The sequence below is a fragment of the Acanthochromis polyacanthus genome, chromosome 5 (assembly GCF_021347895.1).
Source record: "Acanthochromis polyacanthus isolate Apoly-LR-REF ecotype Palm Island chromosome 5, KAUST_Apoly_ChrSc, whole genome shotgun sequence".
NCBI lineage: Eukaryota > Metazoa > Chordata > Actinopteri > Pomacentridae > Acanthochromis > Acanthochromis polyacanthus.
Genome location: NC_067117.1, coordinates 30,100,859 through 30,116,275, shown reverse-complemented (window position 1 = coordinate 30,116,275; position 15,417 = coordinate 30,100,859). Strand labels below are relative to the sequence as shown.

Sequence of the window (15,417 nt, the reverse complement as noted above, 5' to 3'; positions counted from 1 at the left end):
CTAATATTTCTATACTGTGTATTGGGCCATACTCTACAGTATGGTGGTATTGTATTGAGACAGTCTAGGGTCAGAAAGGTCAAAAAGAGTGCATCACTAAAAGGGAGGCTACAAAGCCTGGTGGCTTTAACAGTGACAATTAAGTTCACTTTAAAAACTGATGACTTTAACAAAGTTGAATCATTATGACTGTATGCTTAAAATAACTACAACTCCCACAAAAAAGCAGCTACTGACTTGTTTTAAGCCATATTAACCATGTCCATCTACACTCTATAATACAATTTTTCCAGCTTTTTTTAAATATCTAACCTTTGCTAACAATATCTATAATTTTGAGTCTATACTGTGGTACAAGTCTGAAATGATCACAGGCCTCAAACAGGCGAGATTCCATCTGCAAAAGTTTGACCAATGGAGGCCATTGAACAGAATTGTAGTGTGCTGAGTATTTTTAAATATCGCAGTTATCTAATCATATGGAGAGAACCATGACGCACTGGAGTTTTGTTACACTTATTACAAATAGTGTTTTTGTGGTGCAGAGTTTGCTGTCGCTTCAGCTCTCTGCAACGTCTATCATGTTTAGCAGCTTATATTAGCTTGCTAGCATGCCAACTTTTGCTAATATGCACCAGAAAGTAGCGTGACGTAAGGACATAAAGCTGTCCCAGCTCTCACAGACCCTCAGCAGTGGTTCCATTCCACCGTCACCACGGTTACACACACAGGACGGACAGGAGATATATGTGTTTCAGGAGATACCGTCTCCAATGGCGACAGTACACAGGTCTGTCAGTGTGGCTTACACACAGGTGAAACATTAGCCGGGTAGAAAGAAAGAAACCACACACTCACACATTCACACACACTCATGGCTGGTCAGGACAGATGGCGGATCCACAGCGAACATCTGAACCCATCAACTTTGTGCATCAGGATGAAATCTGGTAAAACATCCTGAGTGACTTTTTTTCATTGCTGTGTATCATTTTAATCACCTGCTATAAAAAAAAATATGTATGTTCTTGTATTGGCTGTGGGATTATTATCATCATGTCAGTTGGTTGGCTGACAAATATCTGACAAAATTCTTTAATAAACCTTTATCCTTTTTATTTGTTAAGACGTAATGATGCAATACAACCTTACTGACTGTGACTATTATTATTATTATTAACATTGTTATTATTACTGTTATTGCCACTATAACCATGGTTTATATCACTGTCAACATTTTTTTTTCTAACTTTCTTTAATATTTGTAAAAAATATATATATATGAGGCATGTCACTAACTTTTAATGTTATATCCTAATAAATTACATCAGATATGTCATACTGGCCAGCGTCATATGTTTTTCTGACATATGCAGAATGCGCATAGTGACAAGAAATTTTAAATTGAAAATATGCCATTAACAAACTACTTTTTTGGAAGAATGCAAATGTTTGTTTTTTTTCTCTTTTCATTTAATCTTAAAACTTCTAACATAACAGCGATGAAGTGCAAATATTTTTGCCATAGCTGAAGCAAAATATAGATCAGCCTGCTTGATGAATGTTTTGAAGCAGACCAAAGGCTGCATCTTTTTCGCCAAGCTTCCAGGTTTGCTGACATCGGACGGTAAGCCTTCTATCAAAAAAAAATGAAGTTTTGATGATGAAGAAGTGTTTGAGGTCAGTTTGGAGTCAGTCAATAAAGCTTGGAGGAGGGATCACCTGTTTCGCTACCCTTTTTAATCCACGTTATGTGACACATATGATATATTCTACGTGTGTGTGTGTGTGTGTGTGTGTGTGTGTGTGTGTGTGTGTGTGTGTGTGTGTGTGTGTGTGTGTGTGTGTGTGTGTGTGTGTTTAGGAAAGCACATGTAAAACTTGAGAAGGCTTCAGCTGATGCTTGGCCCAGCAAATGGGGCTTCCTAACAGAGGCCTCCAAGGAGGTACAAACACACACACACACACACACACACACACACACACACACACACACACACACACACACACACACACACAGTACTGAATTCTCTATGGTGAAGAGAAACACAAGGGAACATGCATATTTTTCCCGGATTCCCAAATCTGGGCCATAGTCACAGACTGCCCTCTACTGCTTAAAAAGTAAGTTGCAAGTGCATTATGAAGACAAGATACCAGATGACACATATTAGCGGCAAATATCCTATTCAGGCAAGGGTTACATAATATTGTCATCTTCAATCATTTCTAGCTAATTTTCCTCACATATTCATTCAGAAATACCAGAAAGACAGTGGTGGAGAGAGCAGTTCAGACTTGAAGAAGCTGAATTTTGTATTTGTTTGTGTATTCAATATCTGCTGAGAGTTCGTATGTCACACTGATATTATGAAGATGTTATTATTCATACAGTAAACGTAAGCTGTCAGAGTCAGTTGTCTATGTATATATATATATATGTGTGTGTGTGTGTGTGTGTGTGTGTGTGTGTGTGTGTGTGTGTGTGTATGACTTCAACATGTGTATGACTTTGCAATTTTGAGTTAATATTGTCACAAAAAAATTAAATAGAGTACATTACCATTTTGAGGTGAAATGTATGAAAATTTTCAAATACAGGGACATTTGTGTATCACTGTGGACTATAAAAAGTAAAATGAAAACATTTGTTGACCTTACAGCTGAACATTGCTGGTGATGGATGCATGAAATATGTTTAAATTATCTGTACTTGTTTTCAGCTCAAATGACCTGAATGAATAAAGAATGTTTCTTTAACTAATAAATTGAAGTCAGTGCCACTTACAATGACCAAGTGACAGCTACTAAACAAATTATGTTTCTTGAACTTATACATTTCGGTTAGTCTCACCTAAAAATTTCAGCTTAATCAGTTTTAAAAAATGCTTTGAGTTTTATTAACTTGTCGTGTTTAATAGTGTAGTAAGTGGAGTTGCCACCAGCTCGTAGACACAGTTGTACATATACATACAGACATCCTCGCTTCCCCAAGTGTTGCGCTTTTTTTAAGATTCGTAAATGTTACCGTCCCTGACCTAGTAGAAATATGGATGTAACTTGAACAGAAAAGTTGGCAGGATGTTCATTCAGACATGAAGCAGACAGGTCCAATTATTGAGATTCAATAAACTTTCCTCTCAAGACAAAAAGGAAGTGACTGTTGTGACCAGATATATTTTGTTACATAAATTTCAGTACAAGATGGAGAGTGAGAAGCTGAAGAAGGCAGTAAAAGTGGAGCTTCCTCCTCACCTGGCTGCACGACCTCCAACCCCTGCAGAAAAATGCATTCAAGTACTATTAACCAACCTGTTTAACTATCTATCTATCTATCTATCTAATGAACTTTCTCATAGTCATCTCATCTTTCCTCCAGGTTGGACCCTCTCCTCCTGTTCCTCAAACAACTCAGGGTTTGATCGGTTGGCGTTCAGCTCACGCACACCTTCAGCTGGAAAAGCCAAACACAATGCAACATGGGAGACGTAGTTTGCTGAGAGAGCTGGGCTGGCCTCTGGAAGCCTGCTGCTGAGTGGAAGTCCTGGTACCCTGCTGACTCACCAGCAGTTCACTGACTCAGTATTGCACATGGATTAAATTAGATAGCAGTATGAATTACATGTGTTGTGACTTCTTTGATTTCTTAATAAAATCAACAAATATCTCTCAAAACTTTAACTCAAACCAGATGTTGTAGATGTGAAGTCACAGGTGATCCTACTTGTGCTTTTTCTAATTCTGGCCTCCTAGAAATAAATATTGTGTGGTTTCCTTGTCCTCTATTACAGCAATCTGAATATTTTTGAGTTGTGTGAGTAAATAGAAGTTCCATTTTATGAAATAACTGTAAAGTTAAATTGACTCCTCTGTAAAACATGTTCAAACCTAAAACTCTATCCATCATGAAGGCATCATTTTTTGGCATAACAATTTTATTCAATGGTATTAGTTTTCGACTACAGAGCATTAATGTCAACAAATAAAGTAAAAAGACAACAACAACAACACAATTCTCTGTTTCCACTTCAATGGAATAAATAATAAATATGTTGTGATTTCCTATATGACAGTAATATGAGTATCTTTTGGTTGTGGATGAACAAGAAAACTGAAGATGTTACCACAAGTTCCACCCTGTAAAACAACCATAAAGCTACAGTGGGTACGGAAAGTATTCAGACCCCTTGAAAATTTTCACTCTCTGTGTCATTGCAGCCATTTGCCAAAATCCAAAAGGTTCATTTTATTTCTCATTAATGTACACTCAGCACCCCATCTTGACAGAAAAAAACAGAAATGTAGAAATTTTTGCAAATTTATTAAAAAAGAAAAACTGAAATATCACATGGTCAGAAGTATTCAGACCGTTTGCAGCGACATTCATATTTAACTCACATGCTGTCCATTTCTTCTGATCCTCCTCGAGATGGTTCTGCTTCTTTATTGGAGTCCAGCTGTGTTTAATTAAACTGATTGGACTTGATTAGGAAAGGCACACTCCAACCACAACTCTTCCTAGACCTGGCCGTCCAGCCAAACTGAACAATCGTGGGAGAAGAGCCTTGGTGAGAGAGGTAAAGAAGAACCCAAAGATCACTGTGGCTGAGCTCCAGAGATGCAGTCGGGAGATAGGAGAAAGTTCCACAAAGTCAACTATCACTGCAGCCCTCCACCATTCGGGGCTTTATGGCAGAGTGGCCCGACGGAAGCCTCTCCTCAGTGAAAGACACATGAAAGCCCGCATAGAGTTTGCCAAAAAACACATGAAGGACTCCCAGACTATGAGAAATAAGATTCTCTGGTCTGATGAGACCAAGGCACTGCTCATCACCTGCCCAATACAATCCCTACAGTGAAACATGGTGGTGGGAGCATCATGTTGTGGGGGTGTTTTTCAGCTGCAGGGACAGGACGACTGGTTGCAATTGAAGGAAGGATGAATGCGGCCAAGTACAGAGATATCCTGGAGGAAAACCTCTTCCAGAGTGCTCAGGACCTCAGACTGGGCCGAAGGTTCACCTTTCAACATGACAATGACCCTAAGCACACAGCTAAAATAACAAAAGAGTGGCTTCAGAACAACTCTGTGACCGTTCTTGACTGGCCCAGCCAGAGCCCTGACCTAAACCCAATTGAGCATCTCTGGAGAGACCTCAAAATGGCTGTCCACCAACGTTCACCATCCAACCTGACAGAACTGGAGAGGATCTGCAAGGAAGAATGGCAGAGGATCCCTAAATCCAGGTGTGTTGCGTCATTCCCAAGAAGACTCATGGCTGTACTAGCTGAAAAGGGAGCTTCTACTCAACACTGAGCACAGGGTGTGAATACTTCTGACCATGTGATATTTCAGTTTTTCTTTTTTAATACATTTGCAAAAATTTCTAAATTTCTACATTTCTGGTTTTTTTCTGTCAAGATGGGGTGCTGAGTGTACATTAATGAGAAATAAAATGAACTTTTTTGATTTTGGCAAATGGCTGCAATGACACAGAGTGAACAATTTCAAGGGTTCTGAATACTTTCCGTACCCACTGTAAATTATCACCTTAGATTATCACTCTAGAGCAATTTCAAATCCCCCAATCTAAATTGTCATGAAGATGGGATTTTTTTTTTTTTTTTGCAGGATGGTTTTATTAGACTACACTAGCTTTTAGTGATGATTAATCGATTAGATCTCTACAATTACATTAGTTGCCAACTATTTTTGACAATTGATTTTTACTCAGATTTTTTTTATTTAAAACCACAAAATTCTCATATGTAAGTTTTATAATGTTAAATACTAGTGGCTTCCTTATTCCTTTTTGACAGCAATCTAATTATCTTTGAGATGTGGACAAACCATCCTTTTAAAAATAGCTATGAAGCTGAAGCAACATCTCTATAAAACTATTTCAAAAGCCTCTAACTATAATTTTCATGAAGTCTTAAGTTGTTACAGGACTATTTTCTTTCAGACTAAAATAGTTTATTCGGCTAAAATAGGTTTTGGTTGGATAGAGGCTGCCTAAAAATCTATGCAAAAACAATCTGTACGTAGAAATAATTGCGAAAACATGCTAATAATATTCAAATATGATTCATAAAAGAGGAAACTTTAAGATATCTTCAGATTTAGCAACTAAAAATAGAAACAATAAACGTAGGAAATATTTGCTCATCGGTGAAATCATAGGTGAAATCCCCTAACAGTACGTCACACGCATGAGGCACGTACTCGCGCTGACGTAATGACATCACGAGTTCTGGCTGGAAAGGCGGAAGAAGAGAGAAAAACAACAACATCGGCGGCAGCAGCAGCAGCTCTCCGGCTCGGCGACGGTAGTTGACGGGAACCGGGCGATTTCACAATTATCTGTTCAGTGTCACGAAGTGTCGGCGGGTTGTGTACGGTTATCAAACCAGTTACTGTTTACATTTAATAGCAAAATGTCAGGCTTTCTTAAACTTTTCGGTGGCGGGGGTAAGGGTGGGAAATCGCCGACACCCCAGGAGGCTATCCAGAAACTCAGAGAGACGGAGGAGATGTTGGCCAAAAAACAGGAATTTCTAGAGAAGAAAATCGACCACGAGCTCATGACGGCGAAGAAGAATGGCACGAAAAACAAACGAGGTGAGGAAAAGTCGCTTAAGTGCGCAGTTTGACGGGGAAAGTCACACCGCTGGGTAGATTGTCGGTTAGCCTGCAGGCTAACTCAGGACAAGGAACAGCGAAGTTGACAGGCTGCCTACCTGTGCTCAAGTCTGTCCTCACGGCCACACGACTCCATTTTTAAATATCTATTTAAGAGCAGCGCAGTGTTAACACTAAATAAAACAACCGCAGTGAAACATATGAAGCAATGAAAAAGATTATAAGAGATTTACTGACGTATTGGCTTAGCTACAACGTTTGAAGCGTTTGCCAAAATTAAACACAAGTTTGAAGAAACCGACTTGGGACATTGTCTTTACGATATTACTAAACTTTCTACGTAAATGTGTCTTAGTAATACTTTTAATATCAATGCAGTGTTATGTTTTTGTGCTGTATTTACTTCATGTTGTCTCACTGTTTCTACATGTTGTGTTTATACAACTCCTAGTTGTGTTTACTCTGAACTAAACAAGACTCAGTTTGTGTTTCTCATATGCTATCTTTATAATCAGCAAACAGAGCTCAGATATTTGTTTTTCTGAGTTATAAAATCCTGGTTGTTCTTTTAAAAAAGCAGTGTAGATGTCAGTTTTATAATGTTTGCGGCTGTGTTGGAGGCATTTCCTGATTCCTCAGGATTCGGATAGCTATCAGTATTTAGCTAGCAGCTAGTCACAATTTAAAGATATTCCACACTATTTTCTCCCTTGATGTCTGTGAGATAGCTATTTTGGATCTGTTATTTTTATACCATAATGTATTACTTAATAATTTCTTACACAACTAAATGTTAGTGTTATTTTCACATAAGATAGGTGGTTTTCAGAAACCAGCTTAGGAAAGGTTTAGCTTTAAAAATATGTAAAGAAAGGGTAAAATACAACATCCATTTTTTTGTAAAATAAAAGAACTGCAATGATTAATCCATTAACTGTCCACTGTTATGTTAATCACAAACTATTTAAATGGTCGATTAGTCAATTTGAGTAATTTTATAAATAAAAAGTCTAAATTTTTTTAATCTGAATACATCTGTAAGTCATTTTGGGCTTCAAGAAAGTTGACATTTTTCAGCATTTTATGACCTTTGACAGACCGACAACTATTTGATCAGTGAGTATAATAATTGACAGAGTAATTGACAATGGACATAATCATTGGTTGTAGTATTTTTAAATATAACTTGCCCTTCAGTTCTGTGCGTGCCAACATAGAGAGTAATTTGTCAACTGCATCTGCATTTACAGACAGCAGTATTCACTTGTGTTGCCATTGATCATTCGTTGTTTATATTTACACATTATAAACCAATTAATTACTTATTATTATGTACTTATTTAAGACGGGTAGCTTTTATCTTCCCTCTAGCATACCTTTTATATTGAGAGACCAAACTATCCACAAGTTCTGATTGCTGTCATTGGCTGGTTGGTAAATGTTTATCTGACACAGCCATCTTGCCAGCTGTGGTTGCTGGGATGTCTGTCATGTGACTACAGTTCCTATTTAGGAAAAACAACATAGCAGAAACGTTCTGAACACTAGCACTGTGAGCTCATCTCCTGCCCGTTTTGAACAGGATGGTACGCCTGTTTCTAACCTGAAACCTGATTTTCAACATACCGTACTTCATCCAATAACTTTCTGCACTCTAGCTCTTGGGTGAACGATAATGGACATTACAAAAATTCCTCATAATAAACGCACCAAGCCTCGCATGATAACAGAATCTACACGGTGGTGCTGATAGGTTGATTTTTTTTTTTTCAGTTTTACTGCTATGTTCACAGAAGCAGCAGCCAATAAAACAGACTGTGCTTGTAAGTGGCCGTTGGAAAGGAGCACAGGAAAAACAACGGGTCACAGAATCAGTTGACCCTGTGAGATTGAAGGGGGCGGTCTGATTGAAGCTCTGCGACCTACATAATCTGATAATGATTTCAGTGATGTGGGGTAATAATGTTATCAGTCTAGGAATAGGCCCAGGTGCTGATATAATCTGATCAAACTGGAACTGTCATCTGCCATCTGGCTCCTGGTGGACCAGAACAACCGCAAAATAGATTTCTAAAGTTGTTTTACATGTGTGTAGCATTGATATTTGGCAGCCTCGGACAGTGGATGCTAAGTGTTATTGAGCTGGACGGCTGGTAAAAATGTTAATCTGTAGCTGCCTGGATATGTAAATGATAAGTAATAATTAGAACACGTTTCTATTCATTACATGACAGCTATCAAGTTGTAAATAAATACCTGTTGAGTTTTATACTCGTCTTCACCTATAAAACCCTTTATTTTTTCTCATTTTTTAAAGTCAAGCCCTTCTTATTGGTTAATCAAAACCAGAATTCCATTTATTAGTGGTCAGTCTCTGTCTTCATTGCAGTATTTTTTTCTTAATGCACATTTCACTTTGTTGTAGATGTGAAATTGTAGAGCAGTGTGGAGGAAATGGGTGTTTTGTGATTATGCAGCCTGTATTTTTCAAGGCTTCTGTGATGTTTTTTTGGACAAAATTGGTGCGAAAATGAGTGCTTTAAATCACTTCACACAACTCAAAATAAATCACTTTGGGGTGTGTGTTTGCAGAGGCCTTTTTCAGTTTAAGTGACTAAGAATAATTGGGCTAATACAGGTTGGCCTTTGCTACAGAAACTGTGCTTATTTGTGATTCGTAGCTTTTATAAGTGTTGCAGTGAAATGCAGCAAATATTATATTTTTTCTATCCAAAAAGCATTATTTTCAAAGCAGGCCGGCTGCCACTGAACTGTCCGGAGCGACGCCATCTTTACTGCACTTCACAAATCATTTCTATTACCTGTTGCTGCTCCAGAGGGAGACCGCAAGCAGCAAATGTTTTTCAGGCACAACACAGAATGTTAGCTTCCCGTCACTTTCACTTCAGTCTAACTTCTGTTACACAATCTAATACAGGCTCTAAACTAAACCTGTAAGGCAGGAACACATATCGTACAGAGCTGTCCCGTGTTAGCTTGTCACTCCTTCCCCTCCTGCATGACTCAGCAGGTTTAGGTTAGTTATAAGTTTCACTGGTTGCTTTAAGGAGGTGATTTTTCCATGTCAGCACCAAACTAGAATACCCAGTGTTGTGGTTTAAACTACTGTTTTAGTGTGTTTCCCCAGGCTATTTATACAGGTTAGCACTTTTGACCTCTCCGCCTATATAACAGCTACTTCTGGACTTCCAAACATTTTGCTTTACCGAGTAGTTCAGATGAGACTTCTGTGAGCCTGATGGGATGCAGGTCAGGGACAAACCTAAAACAGTCTGATTGAAGCATACTGCGTCTGCATGCAGAGATTTGGCTCAGACAGGATTTTATCAGATTAAGCGAATCGTGCTTCATTAGGAGAATGCAGTATTTCAACATACAAGCAGTTCACTGCAGCTCATCACAAAGCAAGCTGCTGCTGTGTTATAATGAAATGCTAAAAGTCCAAACTTTATGCTGTAGTTGCACTGTGGCTTGTTTTACTAATTAAACTATGGATTTTAGGTCAGCCCAGAGTCTTACACATTCCATAGTTATTGTTAAATTAAAGTTTTTGTTCATTAAATAAAACAGAGTTGCAATGCATTGGTATTCTAAGTAAGCTAATTTTTGTATGTCTGTTTGATGCAGTTTTTTTTTAACTTATTTTCACTATGAAGCAGTAATTTACCCAGCAGTTCCCACATTTTGTATGTTATGTTTGTAACTTGTGTTTGAGTGCTGCGTAATTATCTGTTTTTGTCTGTCAATAACTGAAATATTCACATTTTAAAAGCTAACTTATAAAGAATAGTTTTTATTAGGACCCACAGGTTTATTTGTATAGGGGTACAATGAAGAGTTCAAAATCAATTTCAAGTCTGTCTGTGACAAAAAACGTATTTATTTGCACATTATACAGTTAAGCAATTAATTACCTTTTAGGTTAGTAACACATGTTACATTAAATGTTATTTCGTGTCAGGTATTTACACACTTTTACAAGTGAAAGCTACACTTAAGAGGTCCAAGCTCATCTGGCAAAAATAGATGTATAAAAATAGCATAGTGAAGAAATGAGCCACAAGTGTGCTGCTCCACCTGACACTTTAATTAGGATATTAGTGACCAATTTTGCTGTCAAACTTGTGAACTAACTTCTTGTCACCCTTTCTCTTTCTATCCAGCGGCTCTACAGGCCTTGAAAAGGAAAAAGCGTTACGAGAAGCAGCTGACTCAGATTGACGGGACGTTGTCTACCATCGAGTTCCAGCGGGAGGCGTTAGAGAACGCAAACACCAACACAGAAGTGCTGAAGAACATGGGCTTCGCTGCCAAAGCAATGAAGGCTGCACACGCAAACATGTAAGAAAGGCATTTAGAAACAAGTTGGAGGTTTGATAACTGTAAGAGGGTAAATGTGTTACTGTATCATTAATGCAAAGCACCTTAATTCTTCCATTGTGTTCAGTTTATTCCAGCTTTCTGTTATTTTGCTATCTTTTTTTAGTTTCTCTGCATGTCACTTTTAGTTTTCTTAAACTTGTTTTTTTCAGTCACTTTTTTCCATGACTTTGTTTTTTTTTTCTCTTTATTTCCCCATTTTTGCTCTTCTTCCTTTCAGTGTTCCTCTTTCTTTATTAGTAGATTATCCGCTCCTGTTGAGTTGTACCATGGTTCTGGAAGATACCTACTTTTTAGTTACTGGCAGTCTTCTCAGTTTGCAATATAGATAGATGTTATTAATGTTTTTCTTTTAGTAGGTGACACACAGTCATGTTTCTGTTCATTTTATCATCTCGCTCTGTCTTCCCGTTTCACAGGGACATCGACAAAGTAGACGATCTGATGGATGAAATCACAGAACAACAGGAAGTGGCCCAGGAAATCTCAGATGTCATTTCCAGACCAATTGGCTTTGGGGAAGACTATGACGAGGTGAGAAGAAAGAAAAATGTAGAAAAACGTGGTATCTACAAAATCTTTGGGAAGCCTGAATGTGAAGTTTGAACTCCCTTTTTGGTGCTTGTACATCCATCTCATTTGAGGAGTGAGACACAACTGATAGTCTCTGGTTGAAATATTAACACATTTTTTAACAATTGACTTCAAGACATATCAAATGGTAAATAAGATGTTGAGATCCTGGCTTGACTTGGCCCATGTTTGTGTTCAGGATGAGCTTATGGCCGAGCTGGAGGAGCTGGAACAGGAGGAGCTGGACAAAAATCTTCTGGAAGTTGGAGGGACAGAAGACGTTCCACTGCCAAGCGTACCATCTACATCACTTCCATCTAGACCAGGTAAGACGTGATGCGTAAACAGAACTGAGCTCAGTTCAACATCTGCCTTACATGTGAATTAATTGCCATGTTTTCTTTCGGTTTGCTCTGCATGTAGCCAAGAAGAAGGAGGAGGAAGACGAGGACGACATGGCAGACCTCGAGGCCTGGGCGGCGGCTAACTGAGCTAGCTCGCCCTGCTAGCTAGCTAGCTCCCCCCTCCTGTCTGTCTCTCTGCTAACAGACATCTGGAAGAGAGACAGGGACTCTGGGCTGCTGAGCTGGCTGCTGGCATGCTGCTCTGTCCTTAAAGCCTTCATCCCGATATCTAACCATACCCCAGCCCTAAAGTATGCACTTGTGCACAAGTTTGCTGACTCCAAATGAAACGAACCCAGGCTTTTCTCTTGTGATTATTGTTGACAGAATGAATCTCTTTGCTCCAGCTGTTCACTCCTCTGTTTCTAAAGGGCATAGAGTATGGAATGAAAATACCATGCCCAGCAGCCTGTGGTTGTTTATATCAGTTCTCTTTGTAAGTAAAATGAGTGCATGAATGAGCACTTAGGTGCATACTTGTAGGGAGGGGTGTGTGTGGAAGAACAGGACGAGGCTTGTTTCTGGAAGGAATATAAAGAATCAACAGATGTGTGGGGGGAAAAAAGTGAAAACAGAACGACAACATGACTCAGCCATTTTTCTGCTTCCTACGTTGTCATCTCTCTGCTCTTCTACAACAATGATGACAGCACATTTCTGCTAAATACCAACAGCAGCCCCCCAAAACAATGTATATAATAAATGTGTAGGACTTTGTCATTGAAATGCCACTGTTAAATTACAAAACGAGGAAATGCTACTGTTGTGATAAAACAGAACCAGGGTTCGGTCCCTCTGTCAGTCGTATCTCTTGCTGAAAAATTGTCAGGAGAAACTGGATGTAATCTATTAAACTACAAATAAAAATTTGGAGAAAAGCTTTATTTCAGTAAAACAGTTATTTACAGGGAGGCAAGATTGTAAAAAGTGAGGTTGAGAGTGGCAGCAAATCTGACGTGCTAACTAGCTCAATATGCTAACTAGTAACTTTTCCGCCACAATCACAAACGCCACCTTTAAAGAGCAAAAATTGTCCAACGTTTTACAAAAAACAAGGAAAAAATTTTGGAAAAATAGCAGTTCATGTAAGATATTATTAACTTCTTGATTAAACCTTTGAATTTTCTTGTGAACCACTGCTTTATTTGGAATCATTTTTCCAAATTCTTTCGATTATGTCTGGAATTTTGAAGTCAAATGAGTCTTTGAAGAACAAGTTCAAACCTGCCAAAGTTGTCCCTATCAGTGAACTCACTGGCAGTTCTGACAGACTGCTCCTTATTTAATTAGAGCAGTGGTAAAACTACTTTCTCTACAAGACAGCTCATTCAGAAACCACCAAACTGTGCTGCTGTTTAAAGACGCAGTTTTAGGTAAATGACTGTCACAGCATAATCAGTATTTATCGGTCAGAAACGTTGACATCAACCCTGTTATTGGTGCTCTAATTCATGTTTTATGCTTCATATTAGGTACTCAAATTTAGGATAGAGCTGCCTCTGCTGCTTCTAGAGGTATATGTTTACAGGTACAACACTAGGTCACTTGAGGAACCCTTTAAGGAATGTTTAAACAGTAGCCCGAGCATGAGCGTGGAACAACTGTGCTCAATTTCCTCTAGTCATATTCAATTTCTGTAGTTTCACAATATGTCTTTGTAATACTTCTGTCTTCACCCCAATACAATAGAGATGAATGGAATTTCATTTATGTTTGAATGCAGTTCTTGAACCAAGGTCATTACCATTGCCATTCATTACCTCACCAGTAGTCTGGAGCAGCCACAGAGCACACATTTTTGGTTGTTGTCAGAATCTAATTCCTAAAAACAAATATCTGTATGGCTAAATGACACTAGATGAATATGAGATTATCCTAAAATAATATCTGACTGATAAATACAGAACCAATCCATGTCTGAGGCAAAGTCTCAAAAAATTAGATAAAGCTGCTCTTAATGTTGTGACAGTTCATACAATCTGCTGATTACTCCAGTATGGCTGCCAGACGGCACATTACAACACCTCAGAAGACCTCTGTTGGTGAAAATGAAATCGCTCGTGCCTGACACCGCCAATGCCTTGCCCGTCTGTGGTTTAACAGTGACAAAATCAGAGAAACTCCTACATGGGTTGAATTTCGAGATGACGAGTGTGAGTGCGTGATGTTTTTTCGGCCTTTTGACACCCTGACCTCTTGTGAAGATTTAGTCAAATTGCGATGGTGAGATGATTATTTTTCATTTGCACTTGACTCACCTGTAGTACTAAATTGATTTAAGCATTGAGCGACAAGTACGGGACGTCTTTGTGATAAAACCATGACACGAGAGAGTATAAGCTCGACTTGCTGCACCACCATTTATGGCTGCTCTTCCCTCTTTCTGCTAGCAGACAGGTTTGTAATGGATGAATTGGGGTTGATTGTCAATCAAACGGATGGTTGAGACTTTAGTTTACACATGATCTGTAAAATGAGAAGCAAATGAGCAACTTTCCTTCAATTTTCTAATGCACAGTAGCCTACACTATATTCAAGAATGGGTCAACCCCAATCCTGACATTTATAGAAAATAGCGTGCGTGCGCCAATAGCATTTGTTATTCTTTTATTTTTCCTGTTTACCTCAAATATCATTCATATTCTCTCACTGTGCTGAAATGCAGTGTGGCCTGTAGCCAGTTCTGCTCAGAGCTGGACAAAGAGGTCGGACTTTGGAGATTGGAGACTGTCGTTGATGTGGAGCTGTATACAGTTTACCTTAATAAAGTTGGGATTCAATGCGAGTGTCAGCACCGTTGCATCTGTGCATAGAGAAATGAGTATTCCTTTCATGTCTTTGTCAGTCGGCAAACATCTGGAGCTTGGTTCTGTACAGCTGGCGGTGGACTCTGGGATTTAGGAATTGTCATGCTCAACAAAAAGTCATGTCACAACCCTCATAGCTGTTCCCTCAGAAGTATTTCATTGCATCCTGACTAGCAGTATAGAGTTTGAGGTACTCCTTTATACTATATTTCAAAGTGAGTTAATATACTTTTTACATCTCTACATGTGTTCATTTTTACCGTTATTATTCAGATCAACATTTTTCATGACATCATTTTCAGGGGTTGTGATTAGCCTAGCTGCTCTGCCTGATTGTAGCTAACATGCTAGCATTTAAAGTCACAAGAAATAATTTTGTCTTTAGCATTGCATTTGTGACATGATTTTCATAGTAAAGCGGGACATGCTAGTATGATATGATTATTATTAGGTTTCTATTTGGAGCAGATGTGACTTTAGTTGAACCACAGTGGTTTGGATCTGGACTCCATTCACGACACGGTTGTGGGACAGTCTTAGCGCCCATCTTGATAACACACACAAGCAGTTATTTTGAGTTCTTGAGTTC

The 15,417-nt window shown here is 38.7% G+C and overlaps 2 protein-coding genes across 2 annotated transcripts; both read left to right on the top strand.

Annotated features, from left to right (window-relative positions):
- The first annotated feature begins 873 nt into the window (after positions 1–873).
- On the top strand, positions 874–3,894 carry LOC110968391 (uncharacterized protein C20orf85). The gene is given in 4 exon segments (XM_051948522.1): positions 874–950; positions 1,865–1,946; positions 3,199–3,372; positions 3,374–3,894. Coding segments are annotated over 4 exon segments (477 nt in total). The 5' UTR covers positions 874–891; the 3' UTR covers positions 3,536–3,894.
- A 2,364-nt stretch (positions 3,895–6,258) lies between these two features.
- Positions 6,259–14,801, top strand: LOC110968390 (charged multivesicular body protein 4b). Its single transcript, XM_022218259.2, has 5 exons — positions 6,259–6,622; positions 10,828–11,005; positions 11,464–11,578; positions 11,817–11,943; positions 12,041–14,801. The coding sequence occupies exons 1-5, from the start codon at positions 6,439–6,441 to the stop codon at positions 12,106–12,108; spliced, it is 672 nt and encodes a 223-aa protein (XP_022073951.1). The 5' UTR covers positions 6,259–6,438; the 3' UTR covers positions 12,109–14,801.
- Positions 14,802–15,417: the final 616 nt, after the last annotated feature.